Source organism: Liolophura sinensis, chromosome 6 (assembly GCF_032854445.1).
Source record: "Liolophura sinensis isolate JHLJ2023 chromosome 6, CUHK_Ljap_v2, whole genome shotgun sequence".
NCBI lineage: Eukaryota > Metazoa > Mollusca > Polyplacophora > Chitonida > Chitonidae > Liolophura > Liolophura sinensis.
In genome coordinates, this window is record NC_088300.1 from 78,972,623 (window position 1) to 79,000,406 (window position 27,784).

A 27,784-nucleotide genomic window follows, 5' to 3' on the forward strand; every position below is an offset into this window, starting at 1 on the left:
CAGGTATAAAGTAGGCCTACAACATCCACGAGGAGGACGGTGGCTAATTTACCTTTCTCCAGGTATAAAGTACAACATCCACGAGGAGGACGGTGGCTAATTTAACTTCCTGCAGGTATAAAGTACAACATCCACGAGGAGGACGGTGGCTACTTTACCTTTCTGCAGGAATAAAGTACAACATCCACGAGGAGGACGGTGGCTAATTTACCTTTCTCCAGGTACAAAGTACAACATCCACGAGGAGGACGGTGGCTAATTTACCTTTCTCCAGGTATAAAGTACAACATCCACGAGGAGGATGGTGGCTAATTTAACTTCCTGCAGGTATAAAATACAACATCCACGAGGAGGACGGTGGCTAATTTAACTTCCTGCAGGTATAAAGTACAACATCCACGAGGAGGACGGTGGCTAATTTACCTTTCTCCAGGTATAAAGTACAACATCCACGAGGAGGACGGTGGCTAATTTACCTTTCTCAAGGTATAAAGTACAACATCCACGAGGAGGACGGTGGCTAATTTACCTTCATATAGGTATAAAGTACAACATCCATGAGGAGGACAGTGGCTACTTTACCTTTCTCCAGGTATAAAGTACAGCATCCACGAGGAGGACGGTGGATTTTTTAACTTCCTGCAGGTATAAAATACACATCCATGAGGAGGACGGTGGCTAATTTACCTTCCTGTAAGTATAAAGTAGAACATCCACGAGGAGGACGGTGGCTAATTTAACTTCCTGCAGGTATAAAGTACAACATCCACGAGGAGGACGGTGGCTACTTTACCTTTCTGCAGGAATAAAGTACAACATCCACGAGGAGGACGGTGGCTAATTTGCCTTTCTCCAGGTACAAAGTACAACATCCACGATGAGGACGGTGGCTAATTTAACTTCCTGCAGGTATAAAGCACAACATCCACGAGGAGAACGGCGGCTACTTAAACTTTCTGCAGGAATAAAGTACAACATCCACGAGGAGGACGGTGGCTAATTTACCTTCATATAGGTATAAAGTACAACATCCACGAGGAAAACGGTGGCTACTTTACCTTTCTCCAGGTATAAAGTACAACATCCACGAGGAGGACGGTGGCTAATTTACCTTTCTCCAGGTATAAAGTACAACATCCACGAGGAGGATGGTCGCTAATTTAACTTCCTGCAGGTATAAAATACAACATCCACGAGGAGGACGGTGGCTAATTTAACTTCCTGCAGGTATAAAGTACAACATCCACGAGGAGGACGGTGGCTAATTTACCTTTCTCCAGGTATAAAGTACAACATCCACGAGGAGGACGGTGGCTAATTTACCTTTCTCAAGGTATAAAGTACAACATCCACGAGGAGGACGGTGGCTAATTTACCTTCATATAGGTATAAAGTACAACATCCACGAGGAGGACGGTGGCTAATTTACCTTTCTCCAGGTATAAAGTACAACATCCACGAGGAGGACGGTGGCTAATTTAACTTCCTACAGGTATAAAGTACAACATCCACGAGGAGGACGGTGGCTACTTTACCTTTCTGCAGGAATAAAGTACAACATCCACGAGGAGGACGGTGGCTAATTTACCTTTCTCCAGGTACAAAGTACAACATCCACGAGGAGGACGGTGACTAATTTAACTTCCTGCAGGTATAAAATACAACATCCACGAGGAGGACGGTGGCTAATTTACCTTTCTCCAGGTATAAAGTACAACATCCACGAGGAGGACGGTGGCTAATTTACCTTTCTCCAGGTATAAAGTACAACATCCACGAGGAGGATGGTGGCTAATTTAACTTCCTGCAGGTATAAAATACAACATCCACGAGGAGGACGGTGGCTAATTTAACTTCCTGTAGGTATAAAATACAACATCCACGAGGAGGACGGTCAGTAATTTAAGTTCCTATAAGTTTAAAGTACAAAATCCATGAGGAGGACGGTGGCTAATTTACATTCCTGTAGGTATAAAGTACAACATCCACGAGGAGGACGGTGGCTAATTTAACTTCCTGTAGGTATAAAGTACAACATCCACGAGGAGGACGGTGGCTAATTTACCTTCCTGCAGGTATAAAGTACAACATCAGTGAGGAGGACGATGACTAATTTATGTTGCTATAGGTATGAAGTACAACATCCATAAGGAGGACAGTGGTTAATTGACGTTTTTACAGGTATCAGGTACAAAATCTACGAGGAGGACGGTGACTAATTTACCATCCTTTTTCTCCGCAGATGGGAAAAGCCCAACACGAACGAGAACAAACCGATTTTGCCTTTCTCTACATGTACGTAGATGAGAAAATTATTATAGAGCCTTAGAATATAATCCTCGAATCACAGAATATGAGAAATCCAGTGACCACCAATTCCGGACAGTTGAATAAAAAAGTCAAGAACCACATTCTGGTTTAAATATATGTATTTTAAGGAGCCCTCGCGCAGTGCCATAACCCATCCCCATGGAGAGTTTGCCAACAGAAACTCTAATTCAACAAGTTCCTTTCCCTAAAACTGGTTACAACATTGTATTCATCGGGTTTGCAAAAACCTTTACAGAAAAACTATTATAAACTGAAGAACGCTTTACTGAGATGTAAGGATAAAAGTTGTGTTTTAATACATATGCTGCAGTACCCTAGGCAATTTTATTAGTGTATTAACTCTCTTGTACATTCTAAGATTCTATACATGTGTAAGTGAGGCAATGAATGGTATGGTGGTGGAATGGAAAATACATTATTGGTGTAGGCTATATGTACAAGGCATATAGCCATGATACAATGATAACGATGATATAAAATACACATTGTCAACTCATCAGTCATCTATTATTTACATACACAGCATGCCAGTTACGATTCAGTACTGCTGATTAAGCGGTGTGCTCTTAATTGTTCACTTTTTTTAAGTGCCGTGTGAAACGATGAATGTTCAGTTTGACAGCATCTTCGTCTTGCTTCTGGTAAAGATATGTGCAGTTTGTTGGATACAAGTAGTGCGACTACATCCCGAACCAAAGCTTCCTTACATCTCCTATTCCTGACTGTCCCTTCGTACCTACAAAGAAAAAATGTGAACAGAATGCAATCCTGTTAAAGGCTTCCTATTCATTTGTAAAAGACTGAAATCTGGAAATGTATATAGATTGCTACTAATTAAACATATATGCCTGCACACTTTTTAGCAAGTCATGCGCGGAACAAAATTATGAAATTATAATGATAAATAATTAAACACACATCTACATGTAAATGACTATTTGATGACTGCAATATTCTTAGTTACTTTCCTCCTTTTTATGGCTTTAGTCTTGTCAAATGTTTATACACATTTGAACAGTCTGTATATAGATAACTTGAAAGCTGGAAAGCCATTCCGATACTACTCCATGCATAACTGGAGCCAAAATAGCCATATCTAATCATACCAAAAAATAAAAACAAATAGATAAAATACAAGGTAAATACAAACCCATCCACATTTAAAATCTTCTGAATTCGCTCGGCTCCTAATAGCTGGACTAGCTTGTGTACAAGTGCTTTAACTCTTATAGAGTGGAGCCCAAAAGTATGTTCTCTTGGACTTTAGTATCCGTTAATCCACAGGCTGATGGTTCCCCACGTCCACTTTCAGAAGTATTGGCGATCTCTTCATTCGTCTCGCCATGTTCATACTCCCAGTCGACAACAATTTCAGATCAAACAGGCGTCTGGATGGTGTCATCCGTGAGTGTGGGTTGCACAGCTTCGGTTAGATATTTCTGACAGACCTGTCCAAATTGATTGTAGAACAATCCCTGTCCAAATCTTGTCGTTTGTTTACGAAGGAGTTCTCGGTTTCATCTGACGTTTCTGAGCTGTATTATGAGTCGAAAAAGAAAAATATGTTTGACCGGGGACATGTTATTTAAATAATAGATGTCCCGTTTCAGAGAGCTGAAGAGTTGCTCCACCGCTTGGGTGTCATTGATTCCACTAAGCTCAGGCAGCAGGGAAGACCGTCAGAGTATCTCTTGCCTGCTCTTACAGTTTTCTTGGTGGAACCAGTCTATGAGCGCATAGTGTACGTCAGATCGTGTGACGGGGTTTTTGTTCGATTCGACACAGTCGGGGGAAAAATGGGATTTGTCAGAAATTCGGCCCCGCAATCCAGCTCTCTTTTTTCGGCTCTTGCAATGTTTAAATCTGTATCAGGTGCCAGTCTTCCTTCGTTTGGGGAATAAAAATGTGGAATTATTTTGTTGGCCTGTCTTGCCAGTAGATACGCTATGTCGCAGATGGTGATATTAGGTCGATGTTTCATAGATCTTTCAATGTCGAGATAATCCCTTGAACTTTCAGACCGCAGCAAGCTTTTAATGGCATGAACAACACCGTGATGGCAACAACCAACCGCCCATCCTCCTAGAAGAATAAAGAACGTATTTAAGGATAATAAACTTCTTGATGGCTGAGTGATTTTAAGCGTCACAGCCAAAGAGAACGATTTAATAAATACAATGACAGTTTAACTGATGTTGTATCACCTAAAAATGCTCATGTGAGGAAACCTGCCATGTTTATATTTGGCCATATCTAATTGAGTTTATGCGGTTCACTCCAGGTGATCATATCAACAGAGTACCCTTCTGCTTTAACACCCACTTCACGACACATTTTTCGGATTGTCGACACCCTGTCAAAAGATATGAGAATTTTTTTGGTTTGAGCTGTGTTGAAGCTTTTGTGTTCATCATTATTTCTTTACAGTCTTTATAAATATGGTCGTGGGTTTCCCCCGGGATCTGCCCATAATGCTGGCCGCCGTCAGCATAAGTGAAATATTCTTGAGTACGGCGTGAAACACCAATCAAATAAATAACTAAATCTTCATAATACTATTCCACCCTATATATCCGCGAAATTTAAATGCAGCGAATTTGTTTTCGAAGCAAATGACCGAAAATTAATGTCAGAGAAAAAAGGCATTTGCATCATACAGATAAACGTTGAGAGAATATAGGATAAAATATCCCCAGATAAGTACATGCACTTTGAAGTAAGTGCAAATACCCTTAACTCTTAAACGTTCTCTTTTCACGTGAGTGCATACAGTAAATTGTTATTACATCCTACACTGGAAATACCTTTTCATCCTTTAACATGTTCATGATGGTTTCTTCTGGCATCGGTTCGGACACGGGGTCTTCATTATCCTTGTTTATACTTTGAGAACATTTCTTTATTTCCGTGTTGTAAATCAAGTCACCACTGCGAGAGTTTTCGCCAATCCAAGGACTCCAAAACTCGTAGGACGGAGTTATGGTATTTTGTTCTGAAGCAAGGGAGAACAACCTGTTAGTAGTTAACCTCATTTGCTAATCACCTGGCCCCTGTTCCACAAAGCAGTCGTAAACTAGGTTGATTGTAACTACCATGACAACTCATGTTAACGAGATAGGTAGCTATGGTAGTTACAATCAGCTTAGCCTACGTTTGCTTTGGGCCCTGTTCCACAAAGCAGCCTTATTCTAAGCTGATTATAACTACCATGACAACCCATGTAAAAGAGATGGGCAGCCATGTTAGTTACAATAACCTTCGCCTACGATTGCTTTGTGGGACAGGGTCGAGATCAATCATTGCTTTCAGTTGAAAATACACACTGTCTTACATTTTCGGACTGGAAGATTGTATCGTGAAAGGTCTTTAAATTTAGACGTAGAGCTTCACTAGTTGTGCAGTAAATTTTGTAGTCTAAAATTTGACTACCTTTAGCATATTGATATCTTACCCGGTCGAGTGCCAGGGTTTCTTACGCTGTTCTCAACTGCAGACCAGAAAGCCTTAGCATCAACCGTGTCAGAAACTTCACCAGACGGAATGGACAAATCAGACACGGAAAGATAACAAAGTGACGTCGTTATTGACTTATAGTTGAGTGTGTAGCATTTTCATGTGACCACAAAACCATAACAGATGTATATCACTGAATAACTTGTACTTCATTTGCGTGTTGGTACATATATACATCTACCTCCACCTTCATGACATGTAAAGTATCTGCCCTTACCTATGGCAAGCCATTTCGGCCTAATTCAGATATCTTGAATTTATTTCAAGATATCTTGAATTAATTTTCAGATATCTGCAATTCATTTCTAGATTTCTTAAATAGCAGCCTTGTGTTAATATATAGATCATGTATTTCACATATCTGAAAATCCTTTCCAGACATCAAAAATTCTTTTGAACATATCTCGGAATAAAAAACAAGGATGCACATAACCGTAAAAGAGCCACAGAAATTGCGCCAAAATGTACAAAATGCAATAACTCCTCCCTGAGCGGAAACAGAATTAGTACAGATCTGCTCATGCGCACTGCAAGCCATCATGGCTGATCGTGGTGATATAATTAAGGAGCATACATTTTGTTCACATAAATAACCAGACAAATGTAGGGCACCTATCACAAAGAGACTTCCAGATATATCAAATTGACATCTATTTAATAGATCTTGAATTCATTTTGTTATATCTGAAATGCTTTTTGTGATATATGCAGCACGAAATTTATTTTAGATATCTTAAAATGAATTTCAGATGTCTGAAAATGATTTCCAGATATGTCCAAATGAACTCAAGATATCTGAAATGAATTCAAGACATCTTGACTGAATTCAAAATGTCTTAAATAAATGCTCTAAGGCCGGAACGGCTTGCCATAATAAGTAACAGTAAGATATGTCGGAAATTTTGACTTTATACTTCCAGGATAAATAATTATTTAACACCATCAGAGTTTTAGAATTTATCAACAATCCAAATATGACCTAGTCCGATGGCTTAGGAAACCACTTTCAATTTTATGCTTTTGGCATGAAAGTTGACATGTATGGGCAGGTAATCGAATATGTATTTATGGTTTTGCTGTTGGGGTGTTAATGTTAATATTGCTGGATATCTAGAGTGCTTTTTAACCACGTTTATACATGTCATTGTGTAACATTAAATCTAATCTTCTGATTCAGAATATTCAGAAATGTATATCATCCAATTACATGTCTTGTCATATACGCTGCATGCCCACCTACCTGAATGGCGGAACGCTACTTTGCGACAGGTGTCGAAGATAAGTATGGAAGGGTGATACCCACAAAGGACACAATGGAAACTGTAATCGTGGTCAGTACATGCCTCGAAATGTAGGTATGCTTGATGTAAAGTGTAGGTATCAACATTCTCTCCGATCATTTCTTGAAGCATGGCAACAGACCGCCCTGTTGCAACGTGGTTCTGAAAACAATTAAACGTCAAAATTTTATCTTCAATATTGATAACTGAAGTTTTAGTAAGTATATAATGACTTGAGATAACATTAAACTGGAAGATTTGTTGATGTTAAATTTTCTGTTAAAATCTACATGCTGCATGCTCAATAGAGTAAATAAATAAAATAGAATAAATCTGACATTTTATCATTAATAAACATAAAACACTTCAGAGTACCTGTAGTCCAGCTCTGATGAAAAGACATACATCAAGCCCAAGGAAAATGACATCATTGAAGTTATGAATGCCTTCGTTCCATTCTTTATGTTGATACAACAATTGGCATGGTTTGCATACCTTGTTGTATACGGTTATATCTGAAAGAGATGGCGTTTGATAATTCTAAAATTTTATACTTAATTATATTAACTATTATTAATTATATAACGGCGAACCATTAAGATATCCAGACATGGTCTAATTTCAGATAAATGTAACCAAATAGAAAATCAAGGAACTATGAGAACTGCCATGCTAAACCATTCCATGCTGAATCATTAATACACTACATCATATTTACGTATATCACTCTCTCCAAAAGCTTTTGTGTTTTTTTATGAGAACATTTCCACCGTTGGTGTATATTTGACGAAATATCCACATAATCTTTTCAATTATCGGACAGCTTTGCTCGCGATGCCGTGAGCGTATGATACATAGGATCAGACATAAAGGCTTAATATAATTATTTAACAGTGAATATATTACAATGTCATGTTTAATATTAAGCCAAGCTGGTTTTTTCATTGTTCAGTTCTCCTTAGTGTCCTGAATTTGGACCTAGCTTGTGCCAGGATACCGTATGACAAGAATATTGTCGATATATCATGCCCATAACCATTCATTCCTTCAGTTGTTCTGAGCACAGTGACCTAAAGTTCTTGATAGTTGGAGACCTTACCTTTTACCACTAGTTGTAAATGTATTATTTTCGACTTGCTGGAAACAAGACGAACATCGAGTGGTCCTTGGCATAGAACACATGATGTTTCTCTTGGAGTAATTTCGAGGATACCGTCTCTTTTGTGATTTTGATAATTTGCCGGACCTCCAGAGGGATGTCCTTTGGAATACTCCTTGGTAATGATCGGAAATGTTGGCTGTTATTTCTCAGTGGAACTGGCCTCTGGCTCCCGTTTACCCGTTCATTGTCAGATTCTTGTTGGTCAATTTCTTGATAAGATAATGACTCCACGTCATCTGACGATATCAACTCTGGTAGCTCTTGTTTTAAATACCATTTGCAGATGAGTTTATGGAGGCATGTGCGAATGCTTTTTGTGCACCTGCATATTGTGGTGTTTCTTTGTTTATTGTACGTTACTATAGTCCGTTGTAGTCTGCACCAGAACCTTTTTTCCCCGTGTACACAGACAGATGAATACGTCTAGGATACTAGGTCGACTGATGAGGTGGAATGAGTACTACAAATGGGCGTCCTGAGCTTTCAGCTGTTTCTTGGCACTGCTTTAGTTCATTGTATCTACTTTCGGTGATGAAATTTTCACTCCGCATGCATTCAAGCGTGTCTTGTCTAAGAATCGTTTCTCTTCCAGGAATGGCATAAGGAACAGAACGAACGTGATCACACTCAAAGGAACTGTTCCCACCTCTTCTTGCCGCCGATTTCAACTCAATACATGAGTTGTTTTCACAAATGCTGATCGGAGCATTTGTGAGCGTATTTTTCTGCAGATGTATCGGGATTTGAGGACCACTTCTTGATTTGGACGAACAATACACTCCTTTGGCTGGATCGATTACAACAGTATGGTGATGATTGTAGACATTAACATCATGTGGTAGAGACTGGCGAGATTTCAAGTGCGATTCCATCCATTTCACTGTTATAATTTTACCACATAGTGTACAACTTGCTCGAAGGGATGACGTCTTTGTTGAAATCTGGGAATCCAATGATCTAGAACAAGTCGTCTTCAGATTAATACTCTGGGTGGCATAGCAATGGTCTTTGTCACTTGTCACCGCGTCACTTTCCTGTGCCTCTACTGCGTTATTCTGATGGTTTTCTGATCTGTGTTTTGCACGTGACGATTAAGAATTTTTCGCTGTACGGGTAGAGGGGATTAATTTGGATGCAACAGGCGTGTTAAGACTATTAACACATGTTTGAACGTGGTTCAAAGTTCTCTTTGCGAATAATTATCCTTGAACATGACTTGCACTGGAAATGCCGTGAAGAACTGTGTTCAGTTAGATGGCAAAGAACGACACTTTTACCTACAAAAATAAACACGTCTTTTGAACATTGTGATAATTTAGTTATTTATTTCAATGGTCTTTTACGCCTCAAAAACAGCTCAATTTACAGCCCATGTGATGGCGGTCAGTTTTATGGACTTATGTGCATGGACTGTAATATATAGCGCAGACTTAAAGCCTAATTAGATTGCTCGCACAGTGAAGCCTTTGGAAAGAAGTTTAAACCCGTGCAGAGCTGATCCGATTTTTTGTGTGAATATATACAGTGTAATTTGACAAATAGATTATGAATCTGGCTTTGCTTTTGTTCTAGCTTTGTTCTAGCTTAAAAAGTTTGACCACAATTTACCTACTGTTCATGCATTAGGTATAAAGAGCTAACCACGAATGTGGCTCTGTTTTGGTTCTAAAGAAGTTTTCGCTTTTAGGCACACTTTATTCTGATTTTTGAGACACGATGCGAAAAGCAGTAATGGTGCAATGTTGAAAGTTGGTCAGCAGGACAAATTGTGCTCTTCTCTCGTATCAAATTATTTCAGATGAATAGTTTTCCAGTGATTGGCATTAAAATTTTTGCCACCGTTCATGCATTATTTAAGAAAAACATCTGTTGGCTTTCAAGTTACGGCTAGCGCAGCGGGAGCGTTCTTTACATTGTGTGGTATTAAAACATACACGCCAAATGACTAATCTGTTGGTCTAATAGAAAGAATATGTACACAAACACAACACAACTACTATTTACATGAAGCCATTGAGTAGAAGTTCAATTGCAGGTATAGATGATCTGATGATGATTTTTTTCCCTTGCAAATTAGACACTTGCATTTGTCCGACCGGAAGTTGATGGCATCTTTTTGTTTTACATCCATCGCCGGGGCCAATCACGAAAAGAAGATCTGTAAGTTTAGATTTGCTTTGATACCTATTTTACTCTGCCTCATCACTGGAAGAATATTTTAAATTGGCGTCACCTACAGAGCCGATAAATCTGCATATACGTCTGGATGACCACTAGGAGTATACATTTCGAAAAAAGATGTAGAAAAATAATTTAAGAACATATCATCTCATTGACAGGGAATGTATCTATTTTTTTTTAACATGAAAAGTTAATCAAAAAGCTCGCCTATCATATAAAGCCGTAGACGATAACTATATATGTACACAGTATTTTAGATGAAAACGTATTGATGCTTAATTTTACGTATCGTTTTGTCCCTCAACGCGTGCTTTCCACTGTACAGCTCTCAAATGGTTCTCTACTTTCTTCTTCCTTGTTGGCTTGAACTTTGACGGTGGACATAACGGACAATGGAATGAAATATAGTCTCCTTTACAACAATCCTTGCAACTTTTTACACAACTTAACAATTCATCCACAGATTGAATCACGACAGGTTGGTGTGCTGTCATTGTTACATTGCAGCGTCCAGAAATAAACTCGTCGGAAAAGTGGAAAGCTTTTATAAAAGCTATGTACTACATTAGCCAAACTGCAAAGCTAACAAGTCACCCTGAGATAGTATTACTTCAGCAGACATGCGATGGGAAACTGTGTTTACAAACACACCGCCACCTCAGCTTTCCACGGTCCAGACACACGAAAGTTACCCATAAATTTGTTTTGTTTAGACATTGTGGCAAGTGATGCACGGAGGTATAAAAGCGTAGAAAGAGCAGGCCTATACACTGAATGTTCTTAGAAACTCCACGCTTTTAACTTTAACTGGAAATGTTTTATCCTATAATCGAATTAGAAAATCATTTATACCTCTATCAACATCGAGTTATTCCAAATATTGTATTTCTCTGGCGTCCGAAAAACATAAACAAACTCGTACATGATAGAACTCGTTAATTTTTCCGGAAATAACTCTCCACCGTCGAATTCCAAGTAAACTGGGATAAGGAGACATCAAGATCATTCATGTGAGACAACATGTCCATATGAACAAAATAAAATAGTCGTACTTAATTTCTAAGATAAAGATATTGGTCCGAAGTACATTTTAAATTCTTCAACCATAACAAAAGTTATCACGACACTGCAGATATGACTTTCAAGCACTATAGTCGGCCCAATGTGCTAGGTAGTACAAATGAAATGGTATTTGCTTGACATACTTCCTTTTCAGCCATTTCATGAGGATTTCATTCATTGTATGAATAAAATCAAAGCGCTCTTCAAAAAGCCCGACCCCAAATTCATATTGTATTATACATGGATCTTCCGCTGCTTGGTTGTCGGGCAGGGAAAGGCAAATTTTAATGCGAATTGAGTTAAATAATTACATTGACGGTATATTTACATACACCTGTATTGTTGCATTCTTTTGCCTGTACACATATTTGTTAAGAAATATTTTGTGATGTGTGGATTTTTATGATTCTGATCATTTTATTTTTTAAAACTTAATAATAGTAGTAATAAATGCATCTTGCTTAGGTCAAAGAAAACAATTCTGGGTATGAGAAAGTTATAGCTGACAGATTTCCTTGACAAGGAGATAAGTCTGAATTCCTTTATAAGTCTGAGGACTATATTGTCTTTCTAAAAATTCCACCGTGGTTTGCTGGGCTAGGATGTTATATACATTAGGTTGTGAATAAACAGACCATGTGTCCTAAAGAGAATATGGCGTTAAACAATAATCAAATAAATAAATACATAAATAAAGCAAGTAACTTTATGGTAGCGCCACATATGAAAACCCTATACGATGGAGACGCCTAACGTAGTTTCAAGTTAAATGTTTTCACTTAGAGAATTCCGGAGCAATAAAGCGGGCGATCACTTGTCCACCAGTGAAATCTGATATATGTGGATGTAAGCTTCTGCGGTATAACAAAATAAACTGGGTCATGCATGAAAGTCAGAGGTCAGACACAGAATTTAGACGCTTGAACCTTTCTCTGCCATAAGAGGAAATAATGTGTGGGGTGTGTTAAGAAGCAAACTCTGAAAAACTTACTTGATATCTTTGGCAAAATAAGCTTTCTTAAATATTCAATGTTTTTCGCACTTTACAAATTATGGTCTCAAGCTACATATGTGTATTTTTGGGGTTATAAATAAGGCTATACAACAGCAGCAAAGACCTTGTTTGTCCTTATCAAGGAACTGAGCGTAACAATTCGCCAGGCTTTATCTCTGCAAGTTTTTACATACTAATTAAATGGCCATTGAACGTTAATTGACAACAAGAGCGCTGTGAACAGCTATGCACAGGCAGAGATCAAAAGGGATTACAACATTAAGCGTCAGAAGTTTACTGTACACAGAATAAAGCAATAATAATAATCATGTACATAAAACATATAACATTTCTAAGTAACAATAAACAACCTATAATTAATTACCACACAAGTGTGATCAGGCTGGCGAAGAGCTATTATATAACTTATAGGGCTTCCATTCAAATCGGGTTAATACTTAGTTTTAAAAAAGTTTCCTAAACATGTAACAAACCCTGGTATCCATCACCTTACATACATACTTATACATTATATGTTATATATATTTCTCAGAAATAAACAAGGCAACAGTCCTCCGCATATAGATTTTAGCTGTACCAAAACGACATATAACTTATCTATTGTCCTCATAAGTGTGTGTCAATCAATCAGTTAAATCTTTATTAGAAGTTAATTTGGTAATCATCAATGTTGTACTGCATACCTGATGGATGGAAAACTTTATACCTATAAAGGTTGAACTTTATACCTATAGGAAGGTAAATCAGCCACCGTCCTTCTCATGGATGTTGTACTCTATAGCTATAGGAAGGTAAACTGGTCACCGTCCTCCTCGTGGATGTTGAATTTTATACATGTAGAAAGGTTAATTAGCCACTCTCCTTCTCTTGGATGTTGTACTTTATAACTATAGGAAGATACATTTTCCACCGTCCTCCTCGTGGATGTGGTACCTTATACGTATGGGAAAGCAACTTAACCACCGTCTTCCTCATGGATGTTGTACTTTATACCAGTAGGAATGTAAATTAGCCACCGTTCTCCTCATGGATGTTGTACCTCATGCTTACATGGAGGTAAGTTAGCCACCGTCCTCATCGTGGATGTTGTACCTTATCCCTACATGGAGGTAAATTAGCCACCGTCCTCCTCGTGGATGTTGTACTTTATACCAGTAGGAAGGTAAATTAGGCACCGTCCTCCTCGTGGATGTTGTACCTGACACCTCCAGAAAGGTAAACTAGCCACCGTCCTCCTCGTGGATGTTGAACTTTATACCTATAGAAAGGTAAACTAGTCCCCGTCCTCCTCGTGGATGTTGAATTTTATACATGTAGGAAGGTAAATTAGCCACCGTCCTCCTCGTGGATGTTGTACTTTATACCAGTAGGAAGGTAAACTAGCCACCGTCCTCCTCGTGGATGTTGTACCTTATACCTACATGGAGGTAAATTAGCCACCGTCCTCCTTATGGATGTTGTACTTTATACCAGTAGGAAGGTAAATTAGGCACCGTCCTCCTCGTGGATGTTGTACCTGACACCTCCAGAAAGGTAAACTAGCCACCGTCCTCCTCGTGGATGTTGTACTTTATACCAGTAGGAAGGTAAACTAGTCACCGTCCTCCTCGTGGATGTTGAACTTTATACCTATAGAAAGGTAAACTAGTCACCGTCCTCCTCGTGGATGTTGTATATAGGAAGGTAAATAAGCCACTGTCCTTTTGTTTTCTTGAATTTTATACATGTAGGAAGGTAAATTAGCCACCGTCCTCCTCGTGGATGTTGAATTTTATACCAGTAGGAAGGTAAATTAGCCACCGTCCTCCTTATGGATGTTGTACTTTATACCAGTAGGAAGGTAAATTAGGCACCGTCCTCCTCGTGGATGTTGTACCTGACACCTCCAGAAAGGTAAACTAGCCATCGTCCTCCTCGTGGATGTTGTACTTTATACCAGTAGGAAGGTAAACTAGTCACCGACCTCCTCGTGGATGTTGAACTTTATACCTATAGAAAGGTAAACTAGTCACCGTCCTCCTCGTGGATGTTGTACTCTATACTTATAGGAAGGTAAACTGGTCACCGTCCTCCTCGTGGATGTTGAATTTTATACATGTAGGAAGGTAAATTAGCCACCGTCCTCCTCATGGATGTTGTACTTTATACCTACATGAAGGTAAATTAGCCACCGTCCTCCTCGTGGATGTTGTACTTTATGGCTATATGAAGGTAAATTAGCCACCGTCCTCCTCGTGGATGTTGTACCTCATGCTTACATGGAGGTAAGTTAGCCACCGTCCTTCTCGTGGATGTTGTACCTTATACCTATATGGAGGTAAATTGGCCACCGTCCTCCTCTTGGATGTTGAATTTTATACCAGTAGGAAGGTAAATTAGGCACCGTTCTCCTCGTGGATGTTGTACTTTGTGGCTATAGGAAGGTAAATTAGCCACCGTCCTCCTCGTGGATGTTGTACTTTATACCTATATGAGGGTAAATTAGCCACCGTCCTCCTCGTGGATGTTGTACCTTTTGCCTGGAGGAAGGTAAATTAGCCACTGTCCTTCTCGTCGATGTTGTATCTTATGCCAGTAGGAAGGTAAATTAGCCAGCGTCCTCCTCGTGGATGTTATACTTTATACCTATGGGGAGGTGAACTAGGCAAGGTCCTCCTCGTGGATCTTTAATATTTTTTCTTCAAGTTAGTGATGGAGGACTATTAGGTTACTAATTAACAATGACACATTAGAGAAGGTCTTCAGGGTTACAGTAATGTCTGTGTTTTCGGATAATAAGGGGTTTAAAGTGTTGAGAATTTATCTGCTCGGCTATAGGCCTATATAAATATACAGGCCTATAGTCTCGTACCTTGCCCAATTATTCGTAAACGAACAAGTTACTTGTTCCGTTCTGCTCATGGATGTCCGTTCTCCTCGTGGACGTTCTCCTCATGGATGGCGGCTGCCCAGTGCTACTCGCAACAGCTCAACAGCTTACATTATACACAAGTTGTAAATGATGGAATTGCTACAAGAATTGAGTATAAAAGAACCAGAAATTGTCGACAAGAGATCTTCATGAATCATTTTTGCGTAAAATTGCAGAGACTAACAGGAACCGCCAAATTTTTTTGGCTGAAAAGATACTAGTCATCAGGAAGCGGAAACTAGACTATCGCGCAGCCGCTCGTGTCCAGTGCTGTCCGTTTAATGGGCTGGTTCTTTTGACTTTCTGATATGAAAGGTCATACCTCATAAATAACGAGTGTTCTGTGCAAAATTTAGCAATATTTTGATATTTTTTCATGCAAACATAAATTGTGTGGCAACACAAAGCTACAAATGAAAGAAATGATAAACAGAATCTTTTACTTGTCTAAACAAACCAATAGACGGGTGTTCAAAAAGATAGCCCTAAAACGTAGGTCGTGACGTCATACCTTCTACTCTCCGCCATTTTATCGTCGATGGTTGGTCAAACGGCATCCAACCAAAATTTGTCCAGGTATTGTTGTCAGAATCTTTCTCATTTACTGTCGATCGCGGGGATACGAATACTATAACATGTGGTTTAATGGCTTGACATTAGTTTATCTTCACCGAATGGCTTTAGATTCTTGTGGAAGGAAAATAGTTTTTGATCACAGGTGACGACGATTTACGGAGAGGATTTTGCTCTCTCGGCAGACGAAACTTCCCAGTTTGTCTCGCTATCATCAGCTTTCAGTTTCGCTAGGTATAATTTTGCATTATCGAATTTTTTTTTCTCTTTTGTTTTTAAATCATTTTATGTGTGGGTGTAGTTTGTTACTGCCAGACATACTGTTGATACGTTTTCATTGAAATTTATCTAGGTAAGATTTCCACATGTTATTTTAATTTGCGCATTCAGCATTTATTATTAGGCCCCTACATGAATGTCAGAACTCTAAGACATCACACAGTGTCTTTGAACAAGACTGTGAGTATGATCACTGTCAGCAATTTTTTTGCATTGGTTTAAGTTACATTTGACTCAACGTTGAAACCTGCTTGGCAACAAACATGAATTAAGCAGCCATCTACCCTAGACATACATTATATTAATAATGCATAATATAATTGTATTTTAGTCTTAAACAAAAGCTATTTGCAAGTATTGAAGTTATATTGTGATGAGCCAAGGCCTCAGAATTGCCTAGTGGAAAGTGTGCATATTTGTTTGATTGTCATCGGCTCTTGTGGGTGTTATGGATGTCAAATCATGTTCTTTCTCAGAATAATTCACACATCTGACCACGGATGCAATGGGATAAAATGGCTGAAAATAAATCGATATGAGGAAACTTATACATATACTGATGTAACTAGAAGGAGGCTTGATAAGCCCATTTGGTGTTTCAGGGCTCTCGCAAGTTCATGCAGTTATCGGTGATACAGATGGGAGCAAACTAAACTAGCAAACTAATGTAGATAAAAGACGTTATTTTATTATGGTAGCTAGTTAGAATACAAATCTGTCGATTCAACGACGCCATTGACACTTAAAGTAATTTCACGTCTTTCAGCTGTTTTAGTTTGGGAGAGCCCTCACCGGTCTTGCCAATATCTACGTGGAGGCCTGAGACCCCTGAAAGGCTGATTGGGCTTACTGTGTCTGACAAATGTTTAAGTTGAGTTTTATTTTACAGTATTGTGATATAGAGACCAGGAAGCCTGAGGACCTCCACAATGTCTGAGGAACAGTTTACAGTGTATGACGCAGAGACTCAGCAGCCACTCACTGTGACTGTAAGTGGTACAGGGGAGGATGGCCAAGCTGTGCAAGGTATCAGTTATATTACACAAGACCCTGGCCAAGTTACTCAAATACAGCAAGCAAGCTCTGACATGGTACAGGTACGTCTGCAGTTCAGTTGAATTACCATGTATTTGCATTTTAGCACTCAGAGAATGCTTTCTAATATTGAACTGAGCTCTTAATAAATGAATAATGGTCACAGAATGTTCACAAAACTGTTTCTTGTGGGTGAATATAGAGGAAAAAATATACCCTGTCACATGTCAAAAATTTGAATGCATTTAACGCTGTTTTAAAAATCTGCAAAAAAGTTTTATGCTGTATATCTGAAGAATCCTTTTTTTTTTTGCATAAAGGTGCATTAAAGACCAAAGTTCTGTATTAAACAATAATCAAATTGTTTAAGAATTTGACTGACATGGAAATTTGTGCATGTTTTGGATTTTCTACACTTGTATAGACTTGAAGTATTTTTAAACCTGAATAGTTTAGCTTTAAATGTTATTAACACTTTACCATAAGTATGCACTTGTAGTCCTTACAAACTGTTGAAACCCATGAATTTTATCTTATCATTTAGGTGACAGAATCGCCAAGTGTGTTCACTTCCCTTTCAAACTCCACTTTGGGTACAGCTGTATCCTGTGCAGCTCAGCCACAACAGGTGCTAACAGCTGGAGGTTCAGTCCCTGTCATGGTATCTGCCCCTAATGCAGGTCTCACCCAGCAAGCACTTGTCCAGCAAGCTGGCAATCTCCTCCAACAGCAGGTCATACAGCAAGCTGGAGGAACTGTGGCAGGCACACCCAACATTGGCAACAATGCAGCAGGAATCCCTCAGATGCTGTTCTTAAACCAAGTGAACATAAATGGACAAACTTCGTTTGTTTTAGTTGATGCAAACAATAAGCCTGTTCAGCTTCCACAAGGTTTGTATGTGCAACGTATATGTCTCTTTTACTAATCGTGAGTAGGTTAAATTTTTCTCTCTATTTTGAGTGTTTTAATAGGCCGCCCAAGGACAGAGTGCGTACTGATGAAGTCCTGGAATCAAAAAGTTAATTTTCAAGGCCTTGAAGGACGTTAAAAATGAAATTGTGAATCTTCATTATTTTAAGTGTTAAACCATCTACTTCTGCATCTCATTCTCTAATTGCTCCTGAAGTGGTCAATTGTCATTGTTTGGTGGAGAAAAGGATGACAACCATCTGTATAAAGGGAGATAATCGGTTCACCACTAAACGACCTCATCTAGATCGTCAGAATTTGGTATTTTCAGATGGTCTTTATTAAATATAAATCTACAGTCCAGTGGCCATTTCTTTTAACATTTTGGTACATTTAGGGTCTTTGAACTGAGCTATATTTAGTCCTAAGTCCTGGAATTTATGTAAGTAGTAGCTGTATTACTGCTGGTAATAATTTATGACTCATTATGGTTTTTAAGTTCCCTCTTTTCTTGAAATTCCTAAGATTTTCAATTCAGGACAATTTTTAGTATTTGTAATCTGTTGTAATGTAACTTAAGACACTTGCTCTTGAGGTTATGTTCAGATCAAGTGGTATTAGGTTTGGTTGTAGCAATCTGTCAAGAGGCTCGCACCTGAGTTACTGTCGTTTACTTCCACACAATCTGAGTTGGCAGAAAGATGACCTCTGAGCTCATGAGCTCTGCATGCATAATGGATATTTGACATGCCACTTCACATGTGCTCAACGCTCATAAACATCTCCAGGAAGTTTTCTCCTGAATTCCCTTTCATCATAAAATGGTGATCAGAAAACAATCAAAGTGCACCTTGTTAAGTAAACTTTTGTGCGCTAGATTCGTTATGATTTTAGTCTGAGGAAAACATGAATTGTTGTCGGGGACTATCCATATAATCCTCTGACCACCTCCAATGACCACTTAAGGCATTTACCATAGTCAGGTGTCTGGTTAGGTGTGGTCAACTTGTTTGGGTCCTGGTTAGTAGTTCAAAATATTCTTGACTACAGTTTAAATCCCCAGTAAAACATTATAATAGCCATAGTTGTCCATGAACTGGATTCAGTGGCAGTAATTAATGAGTATTTACAGTCTGTAGTGAGTTGGTGTTTGCTTTTGCAGGTATCCAGGTGATAAACTTGCCATCTCAACAGGGTGCTGGTAGTCTTCCTGCATCAACTTCTTCCACAGTCGCCGGTCAGCAGCTCCCCATGGTCAGCCCACAGGTAGCATCAGAGTCGTGATGCTTCTATTCAGTACTTATTGAAAAAAGAAACAAAAGAATCTTTTTGCCTATAAAATTAACCATTTTGGCATACATTGTAGTTTCATGGCACTAAGTCCTCCATGTGAGCAATAATAATGTTCCCACAATGTGTGCAAAATAAATAAATTTGAGAGAAGTAAAATAACATCAACAAAGGGACTATCTCGGGTTCATAGACAAGCCAGTATTCAGTCTGTCGATTGAATGAAGACCTCAATAACGGGTTATATTTATTCAATTTGATGTGGGTTTTTTTAAAGAAATACTCAAAATTTTATATAATCTCAATTTGAACATATCCAAAGTTTCACGAAGCAAACTATTCGCGTTATGAGTTCTCTCCATTTTACAAAAGTCTTCATGACCCTCTGCTGTTGATTAGGTTTAAGAGGGCAATTTTTAGAAGCAACTGAAGTTTGATAGGTGGATAATAGCAGCAAACTTAAAACCTTGTCTGCCAGATGATACCAACATTTACCAGCGAAATTGATTCGCTACAAAAGCATGTTTTTGTTCAAAAGCTGAACACCGAGTTGTGTGCCAGTCAGGACTTCAGGCCATTGAGATCCAGCCGTATTCGTCATGGAAAAAGTGACAATTCATTGATACAGAAAGTAGCAGTGTATTTTATCTCTCTAAACCTCTATTTTAAGATCATTAAATTTAATAGCCCATGTTGTAATTCACTCTTTATTCTCTCATTACCGGTGGCAGATTTGGGAGTTAAATTTCACATGATTAGTACAGTGTCAATAAGTCATATCAGACTTTGTTTTGAACTGCTTTTATCAGTTGAAATCTTGGTTTATTTTGACAAGTAAGGATAATGTTAAAAGAGAATTTAGATAATGCACAGAACATTTATCTGAATGCACTATTCAGATTATTTTCTGGTACACATGTAAGGTGTGACATGATTTTTAACTATTTTTTTTTAGATCATTGTTCACATGACCTTTTACAGACTGAAAGTGACAACCACTTAATCCATAAGCCATTAGTGCGTGACCATTCTGTCTTGATTCATTACTATTGAATATTTTTTAAAAGTGATGTGAGTTTCAGTCATTCTAGACTGATGGTCTACGTTGTAAACTTTTTTGGCAGGTATTCACTGAACTGATATCCTGCAGTAGATGTGACAGTTACTGCAGTGTTCACTGATTATCAGTTCGCAGTATCAACTAGGAGGCTGGCTTGAGCTCATATATAGGCAGTGATAATTACTTTAATCAGTGAAGGATAGTGAAGTGCAAAAATATTCAGTTTTAGTATCTCTGTCGAAACAAAAAAACTCAATTTCAGTTGAAAGAAAAATTAAATTTTGCCCAGAAAGTGGTGGTTGGCACATGGAAAAATGACTTCTAGTCACTACTTCATCTTAAGAGGCATCTTTAATTCATGTATTTACCCTTGGTTTCACATCTATGTCTAGCACTTTTAGCAAGGCCCCCAGAAGGGATAATAGTAAACAACATCTAGCACTTAACAAGGTCCCTACAAGGGATAATAGTAAACCACATCCAGAACGTTTAGCAAGGCCCCCAGAAGGGATAATAGTAAACCACATCTAGCACTTAACAAGGTTCCTAGAAGGGATAATAGTAAACCACATCCAGAACGTTTAGCAAGACCCCCAGAAGGGATAATAATAAACCACATCTAGCACTTTTAGCAAGTCCACTTCAAGGGTTAATAGTAAACCACATCTAGCACTTAACAAGGTCCCTAGAAGGGATAATAGTAAACCACATCTAGCACTTTTACCAAGTCCACTTCAAGGGTTAATAGTAAACCACATCTAGCACTTAACAAGGTCCCTAGAAGGGTTAATAGTAAACCACATCTAGCACTTTTAGCAAGTCCACTTGAAGGGTTAATAGTAAACCACATCTAGCACTTAACAAGGCCCCCAGAAGGGATAATAGTAAACCACATCTAGCACTTTTAACAAGTCCACTTCAAGGGTTAATAGTAAACCACATCTAGCACTTAACAAGGTCCCTAGAAGGGTTAATAGTAAACCACATCTAGCACTTTTAGCAAGTCCATTTCAAGGGTTTAATAGTAAACCACATCTAGCACTTAACAAGGTCCCTAGAAGGGTTAATAGTAAACCACATCTAGCACTTTTAGCAAGTCCACTTCAAGGGTTAATAGTAAACCACATCTAGCACTTAACAAGGTCCCTAGAAGGGATAATAGTAAACTACATCTAGCACTTTTAGCAAGTCCACTTCAAGGGTTAATAGTAAACCACATCTAGCACTTAACAAGGTCCCTAGAAGGGATAATAGTAACCACATCTTTTAGATGTGACTAGAATTGTTAGTAGTAAGGCTTCACATCCACATCTAGCACTTAACAAGGTCCTGAGAAGGGTCAATAGTAAGGGTTCACATCCACATCTAGCACTTAACAAGGTCCCGAGAAGGGTCAATAGTAAGAGTTAGGATCTACATCTAGCACTTGACAAGGTCCCGAGAAGGGTCAGTAGTAAGGGTTCACATCTACATCTAGCACTTGACAAGGTCCCGAGAAGGGTCAATAGTAAGGCTTCACATCTACATCTAGCACTTGACAAGGTCCCCAGAATGGTTAATAGTAAACTACATTAGCTGGAGCATATCTTGTGAGATACGTGTACCTTCTTGGCTTGAAGCAGGACCACCATGAATGTCATCTGTGAACTCCTGTTTTGGTTGAATTTATTACGTGCCTACATTGACTGACTAAGGTGATAGTGCTTTAGATCTGTATATAAATAGATTTGCACAATGTACATGCAAGACCTTCAGAAACATTTCAGGATGCTACGGTAAATGTTTGTCAGTTATATCATTTGAGTTTGTAATTGTTGTTGGTATTTTGTTTGACACCAGTCCAACAACGGCACACAGTTGGTCTTGTCCATGTACATCAGTCTAATTCTTACTGCTTTGCCATTTATAGACTGGTGAGTCTGGAGAAGAACCCTTGTATGTGAATGCCAAACAGTATCACAGGATATTGAAGAGGAGACAGGCACGTGCTAAACTCGAGGCCTTGGGGAGAATACCCAAACAGAGACAGGTGAGTTCTACAGATAACTGTCAAGAGTATTAATTTGACAGTTTCACCTGTAATGACTTCTCAGCTACTATATCCTATGACTGATGTCCACAAACAAAGACTGTAGCTGCTCTTTATTCAACCTGTGTAGATTAACTTTCTTTATTAAAATGGTACGGTCAGACCTTTTTGTCAGTGTTAATGACTTTAGATAGCACAATTGCAGAGGATGGCTTTGAAACAGCTGTTGACCGAAATTGCTTCTCCAACCTTTTGATAGATTTATTTATTTATTTGCTATACTAAATTTTTCACATACATAACTTGGACACATATAAGACTGCTTGCTGCCATAAAATTCTGGAGTAGGACATTAAGCAAGTACAAAATTTGTCATACTAAAAAAATTCCTAAAGACTTGTGGTTTTGTGTTAGAATGTAGCTCTCAATGCATCAGTTATGCTTGTAGGAGTTTGTCAGGTACCTTGGAAGGAGTAAAGCCAGCAGTGATTTCCTCTGCCAGTCAACCCGAAGGCCTGCCATCTTGGTGAAATGTGTTTGAGTGAGGTTTGACGTAAAACATGAGCGAAATAATTGTATTTGTTTGACATGAAGGCTTCTGTTTTTTTGTTACAGAAATATTTGTACGAGTCTCGCCACAAGCATGCAATGAACAGACAGCGGGGGATGGGAGGAGTGTTTGTGCCTCAGGGACAGCTCAATAACAGTTTAGACCAGGACAGTATAAATAGCAGCAATGTGGACTCCAGCCACGAGACACTGCTTGCATCACTTGGTGCATCATAGGACCAAGTCAGTGGTGATCTCACTGCCTCAGCTGGAGAAAGTGAGAGCCATTGAACTTTATATAAACACTTTGGGGTCAGGAAAGTGTTTGTGCTTCAGGTAACCTGGCCGTTTGACTCAGAAATGTGGTAGAAACCCTGCTAATACTTGACACTACACTATGCAGTGTGCTCTGTGCAAGGAAGAGAGCAAGGTTGGTCCAGTGATTCTAATGTGTCTAGAGAGAAAGTGTGTGATGACTCGTGAGGAAGTTTCATGTGGATAAGGGGATGGGAAATGTGACCAGTTGAAGTTTTGTGAGGTCTCCAGTAATTGCAGCTTATTGCGTGTGGATTGTGGTCTGAACAGTTGCCCATTTCTTGAAGTGATGCTGTTGGAAGTTAAAGCATTCATATTACCATCTCACACATGTTTTGAGCATAAAGTGGCCACTAATCAGTCACTAATTAGCATGCAGCATGTTCCACAGAATTCAGGATGAACATTATTGCACACTTTTGTAAATTTGTTTCATAAGTGTATGGTTACGGCGAACAGTGCTCATAGCAAAATGTTATGTATCTAAACTTGTTGAATTGATGGATATGTGCCATGGTGGTATTTGTCACACTAGTTACTGCAGATCCATGATGTTTTGTGAAACTATTAATACATCTTGGATTACAATCACGGCTTCTGAAATTACATCCACTTAGGACTTAATATTTATGATAGGTACATGTGAGTAATTGTTTTCAAATGAACCAATAAAAATGCTCAGTGTGAAAAATGTATGGCTCGTTTAAACTTTCTAGCTTTAATTTTTATTTGTTTATTGATTTTCTGATTGTTAACTTGCTCCATGACGTTATCTTCCGTGGTATGAGTGAAACATAGGAGCAGTTTGCTTGTTCCTTAGAGAGGTGTGGAATGGAATGAACAACCCACCCACAGCTTATCAGTGAAGCATGGTTGTAATCAGGTCACATTGCTGCGAACACACATGTTATTTGGTGCAGCTTGATCTAAAAGGAATTTTGTTGATGTTATGGTAGTTTAAAAGCTTCAGTATTTATATTACATGAGATAGGTTTTGCAGAATTTAATTTTATCACACACTCATCTGTTTTAACAGTGTTAATGAAATACAGTTCAGATGTACAGTGAATGCAGTTACAGAGGTTTTCGTTAAAACTATTCATTGTAACGGTTCATTACTGTATTTCACGCCTAATGTTTGGCCTATAATAATTCACTTTTAGCAGCACATGACGATGTTAAAATGATATTTTTGATGTCAACACACAAGTTTTCCTGATAAAAAATTAATGATTTCAGAAAAAATATGTAATGTGAAAGAATCTTTCAGAATCAAGCAAAATGTGTTTCTTGCAAAATGCCCAACTTTAGGTGAAATACCGTATTTATTATTCCTGTATAGATAAAAAAGTGTATTGCCTTAATCATGTGAATATGAAATATTAAACATTCATGAGATGTTGTTTTCATCTATATACATCACAGTTAGAAAACTCATCATTGTTTGGGGATGAGACAAAGGAAATAACGAGGAGGTAATAAATGTATTAGATGCTGTGTAGATGAATACATGTACACTCCATCATTGTCACTCTCAAAACAGCCCTTGCTCCCAACCACTTCAGGGCCCCTCAGAAAAACAGAGCATAGTGATATTCTATGTGAGAATATGGACATATTCTGATAGGGTGATGTTTGTTACACAATAAAGATGGGCTATAAACAGGAGATAATTTGAAATATCACATGAGCATGTGCTGGACTTGACTGCACTAACCACAGAGGCAATGGTATCATTAAAAATACTGCATATATTGACCTGGGGATTAATACACATGTAAAGCACAGTGGCACGACTGGGATGTTCCATTGTTGGTGCTGTGTGTCCATATACGGTATGTTACAAAATTCACTACTTGTGAATGTGTTGAGCGGAAGTTTTGCATTCATGTGTCTTATTATGGCGAACCCTTTGATATACTTGCTGCTAAATCTGGGTTTTAATAATGGTGGAGAAGACAAAAAAAAATGAAGTTTAGATCAAACTGTGCAAAAATTTGTTTTAAATATGTCTACAATATTTTTTTTTCGATTTTTCTCTTTAGAAAAAGATAAAAATAATTCTTGTAGGGTTGGTATTTGGGGCTACCTCTTGGTAGATATTGTCCTTGTTTAATAATGTTATAAATCAGGATGTAGCATATGTTTAATAAATATATTTGCACTAGAATTTGGTCTTTTCATTTAACAAATGTGTTCAACTTGGATTTTTGATCACATTTATAATTTTAATATAATCATAAATATTACCATAATTCAACTTGAAGGAATATGTTTGGATATTACAGCAAATTTACATTCAAATAAACTTATTACACGTGCATTATATCCTTATTTAGAACATTATTGAGGAAAGATGGTATATACTAAAAAACATTTTTTTTTAGAACATATTTTGTTATTATAGCAGCTGTTTAATACAACACATTTTTTATTAATTCGACATAACGATTCTGTTAGACTAACAGGATGACAGCAAAATTCAATTGGATTTCGTTGATTGATTTTTGGCCAAAAGCTTTCTTTGTAGCCTACATAAATTCAACAAAAGTTCTGTAAACGACCTTCTAGTGGTACTCAATCCCTATAAACGAAGCTTTGAAGGAAATATATCCCAATTCAGTGGAATTAAATTGGGAGACAATACTGATTCCCCATATGGCTCACCTTATCAAGATTAGTATAACTTTAGTTTTGATATTATTAATTATCTATTTATGGACGGCAGTATCCCAGAGAGCCGTGCACATGTGGTGTCCGCATACCTCGCCAAGTACATGTACATGCTATACACAGCCTGTGAACATAGAGCCGGTCATCAAAAAAAAAAAATCCTGCTGAAACTTAACCATTAATCCCCTCCATTCATTTCAATTTTTTAAACTATTGCCAAACATATCAGTTGTAAATTACTATGTACTATCTTAGCATGGAAGATCTATGGCACTATATGCTTTTTTTACACCGGCCTGTATGAAATTCCACTTATCCTAAGCCTACAGGCTGAGTACATAGACATAACGGAGTTCTAATATAACTGCTGTGTTTATATGAACAGTTCCAGTAAACGTGTAATTGAGATACTTCATTGCGTTTCTTTGGTTTACAATAGGATATTGTATTTACTATACAAATATTGAGCACACACTGTTTAAACATGAAGTGTGGTGGACTGTCTTTTGCATGAATTTGATACATAGAATAATACACTCGCACATATGTGATATCAATGGAAACTGCTGGCTATACTTCTGTTTTCAGACAACTTTCTTTGATTAAGATTCTATCTATTGTTAAGGGATTGTGATGCTATAATTAGATTCCCAGGTTGAAAGCTGGAAGACTTGTGTTCTTGTTCAGATGATTAAAACAAATGTTCTCTGCAACCACTTTTTATTGATTACGCAAAAAACTGTTTGGCAAGAATGATCCAAACTGCTAGTTAGTATAATCAAAAACAAAGTACTATGTAACAAAAGATATCCTGGTACCACAGATAAGCTCTTGTCTAAAACAAAGAGAAACTTTGAATATTGTACATAATTGGTAATTTAATTCTCCTCTCAATTTCAATGCATGCATATTCTAATTAATAACGCAAAAGTAAAAGAGTGGAACCCCTTACTGTTAAAATAAAAGCTGCTTTGGCACCTATACACTGAACTATATAGATTAAAAGCCTCAACAGAACTTGGTGCATTCAAATTGCCAATGTCTATCTTTTTCTGGTGTAGTAAGTTGCAATGAATGTTTTCTGTGACTCGATCAAATGCTTACCCTGGTACACGATTTTCTTGTTTTAGCTTTATGTTGTCTTTGTTATTCTGTTAATGTGCACGGTTGATTACTTTTGGTTCCTACTGTGCATATGTAAGCCTAAATGTTTCTGCTGTACATTCCTGGAGATGACCACATAGTTACGCCAAAATATAGATTACCATATATGTTGACTTTAGTGTTTGGAGTTTCTCTTGTTTCACTTGACAACTGTAACAAACATTTTAATGCTCTGAAAGGGATCTGATCGTCAGCCGAAGTAAAATCCACATCTGCAGGCTGCTTGTAAAACTACATACAGTTCGTTATATTAATAAAATTGGCCTGTGGGAATTTGACTTTGGATACTGTTTTACCTGTTGACGGTCTGAACTGCAACGTGACTTGGACTCATAAATCGCTTACTATTAAGCTCTTGTGTATCTGAATCAATCTAAGGTAAATTTTAAGGGTGGTATCTCAAATTTTTGCATGTATTGGGCTCGGCTTTAGCGTTGCATTGACGTTTCT

The 27,784-nt window shown here is 38.1% G+C and overlaps 1 protein-coding gene across 3 annotated transcripts; it reads left to right on the forward strand.

Moving 5' to 3' along the window:
• The first annotated feature begins 15,981 nt into the window (after positions 1 to 15,981).
• LOC135468141 (nuclear transcription factor Y subunit alpha-like) lies at positions 15,982 to 27,447 on the forward strand. 3 transcript variants are annotated; one of them, XM_064746224.1, is made up of 6 exons: positions 15,982 to 16,031; positions 17,197 to 17,404; positions 17,887 to 18,235; positions 19,417 to 19,520; positions 22,514 to 22,633; positions 23,249 to 27,447. In XM_064746224.1, the coding sequence occupies exons 2-6, from the start codon at positions 17,237 to 17,239 to the stop codon at positions 23,417 to 23,419; spliced, it is 912 nt and encodes a 303-aa protein (XP_064602294.1). In that variant the 5' UTR covers positions 15,982 to 16,031; positions 17,197 to 17,236; the 3' UTR covers positions 23,420 to 27,447. The 3 variants fall into 3 exon arrangements, with proteins under 3 accessions (XP_064602294.1, XP_064602293.1, XP_064602295.1); XM_064746223.1 differs by lacking the exon at positions 15,982 to 16,031 and adding an exon at positions 16,076 to 16,262; XM_064746225.1 differs by lacking the exon at positions 15,982 to 16,031 and adding an exon at positions 16,076 to 16,262 and having other exon boundaries at positions 19,417 to 19,508.
• Positions 27,448 to 27,784: the final 337 nt, after the last annotated feature.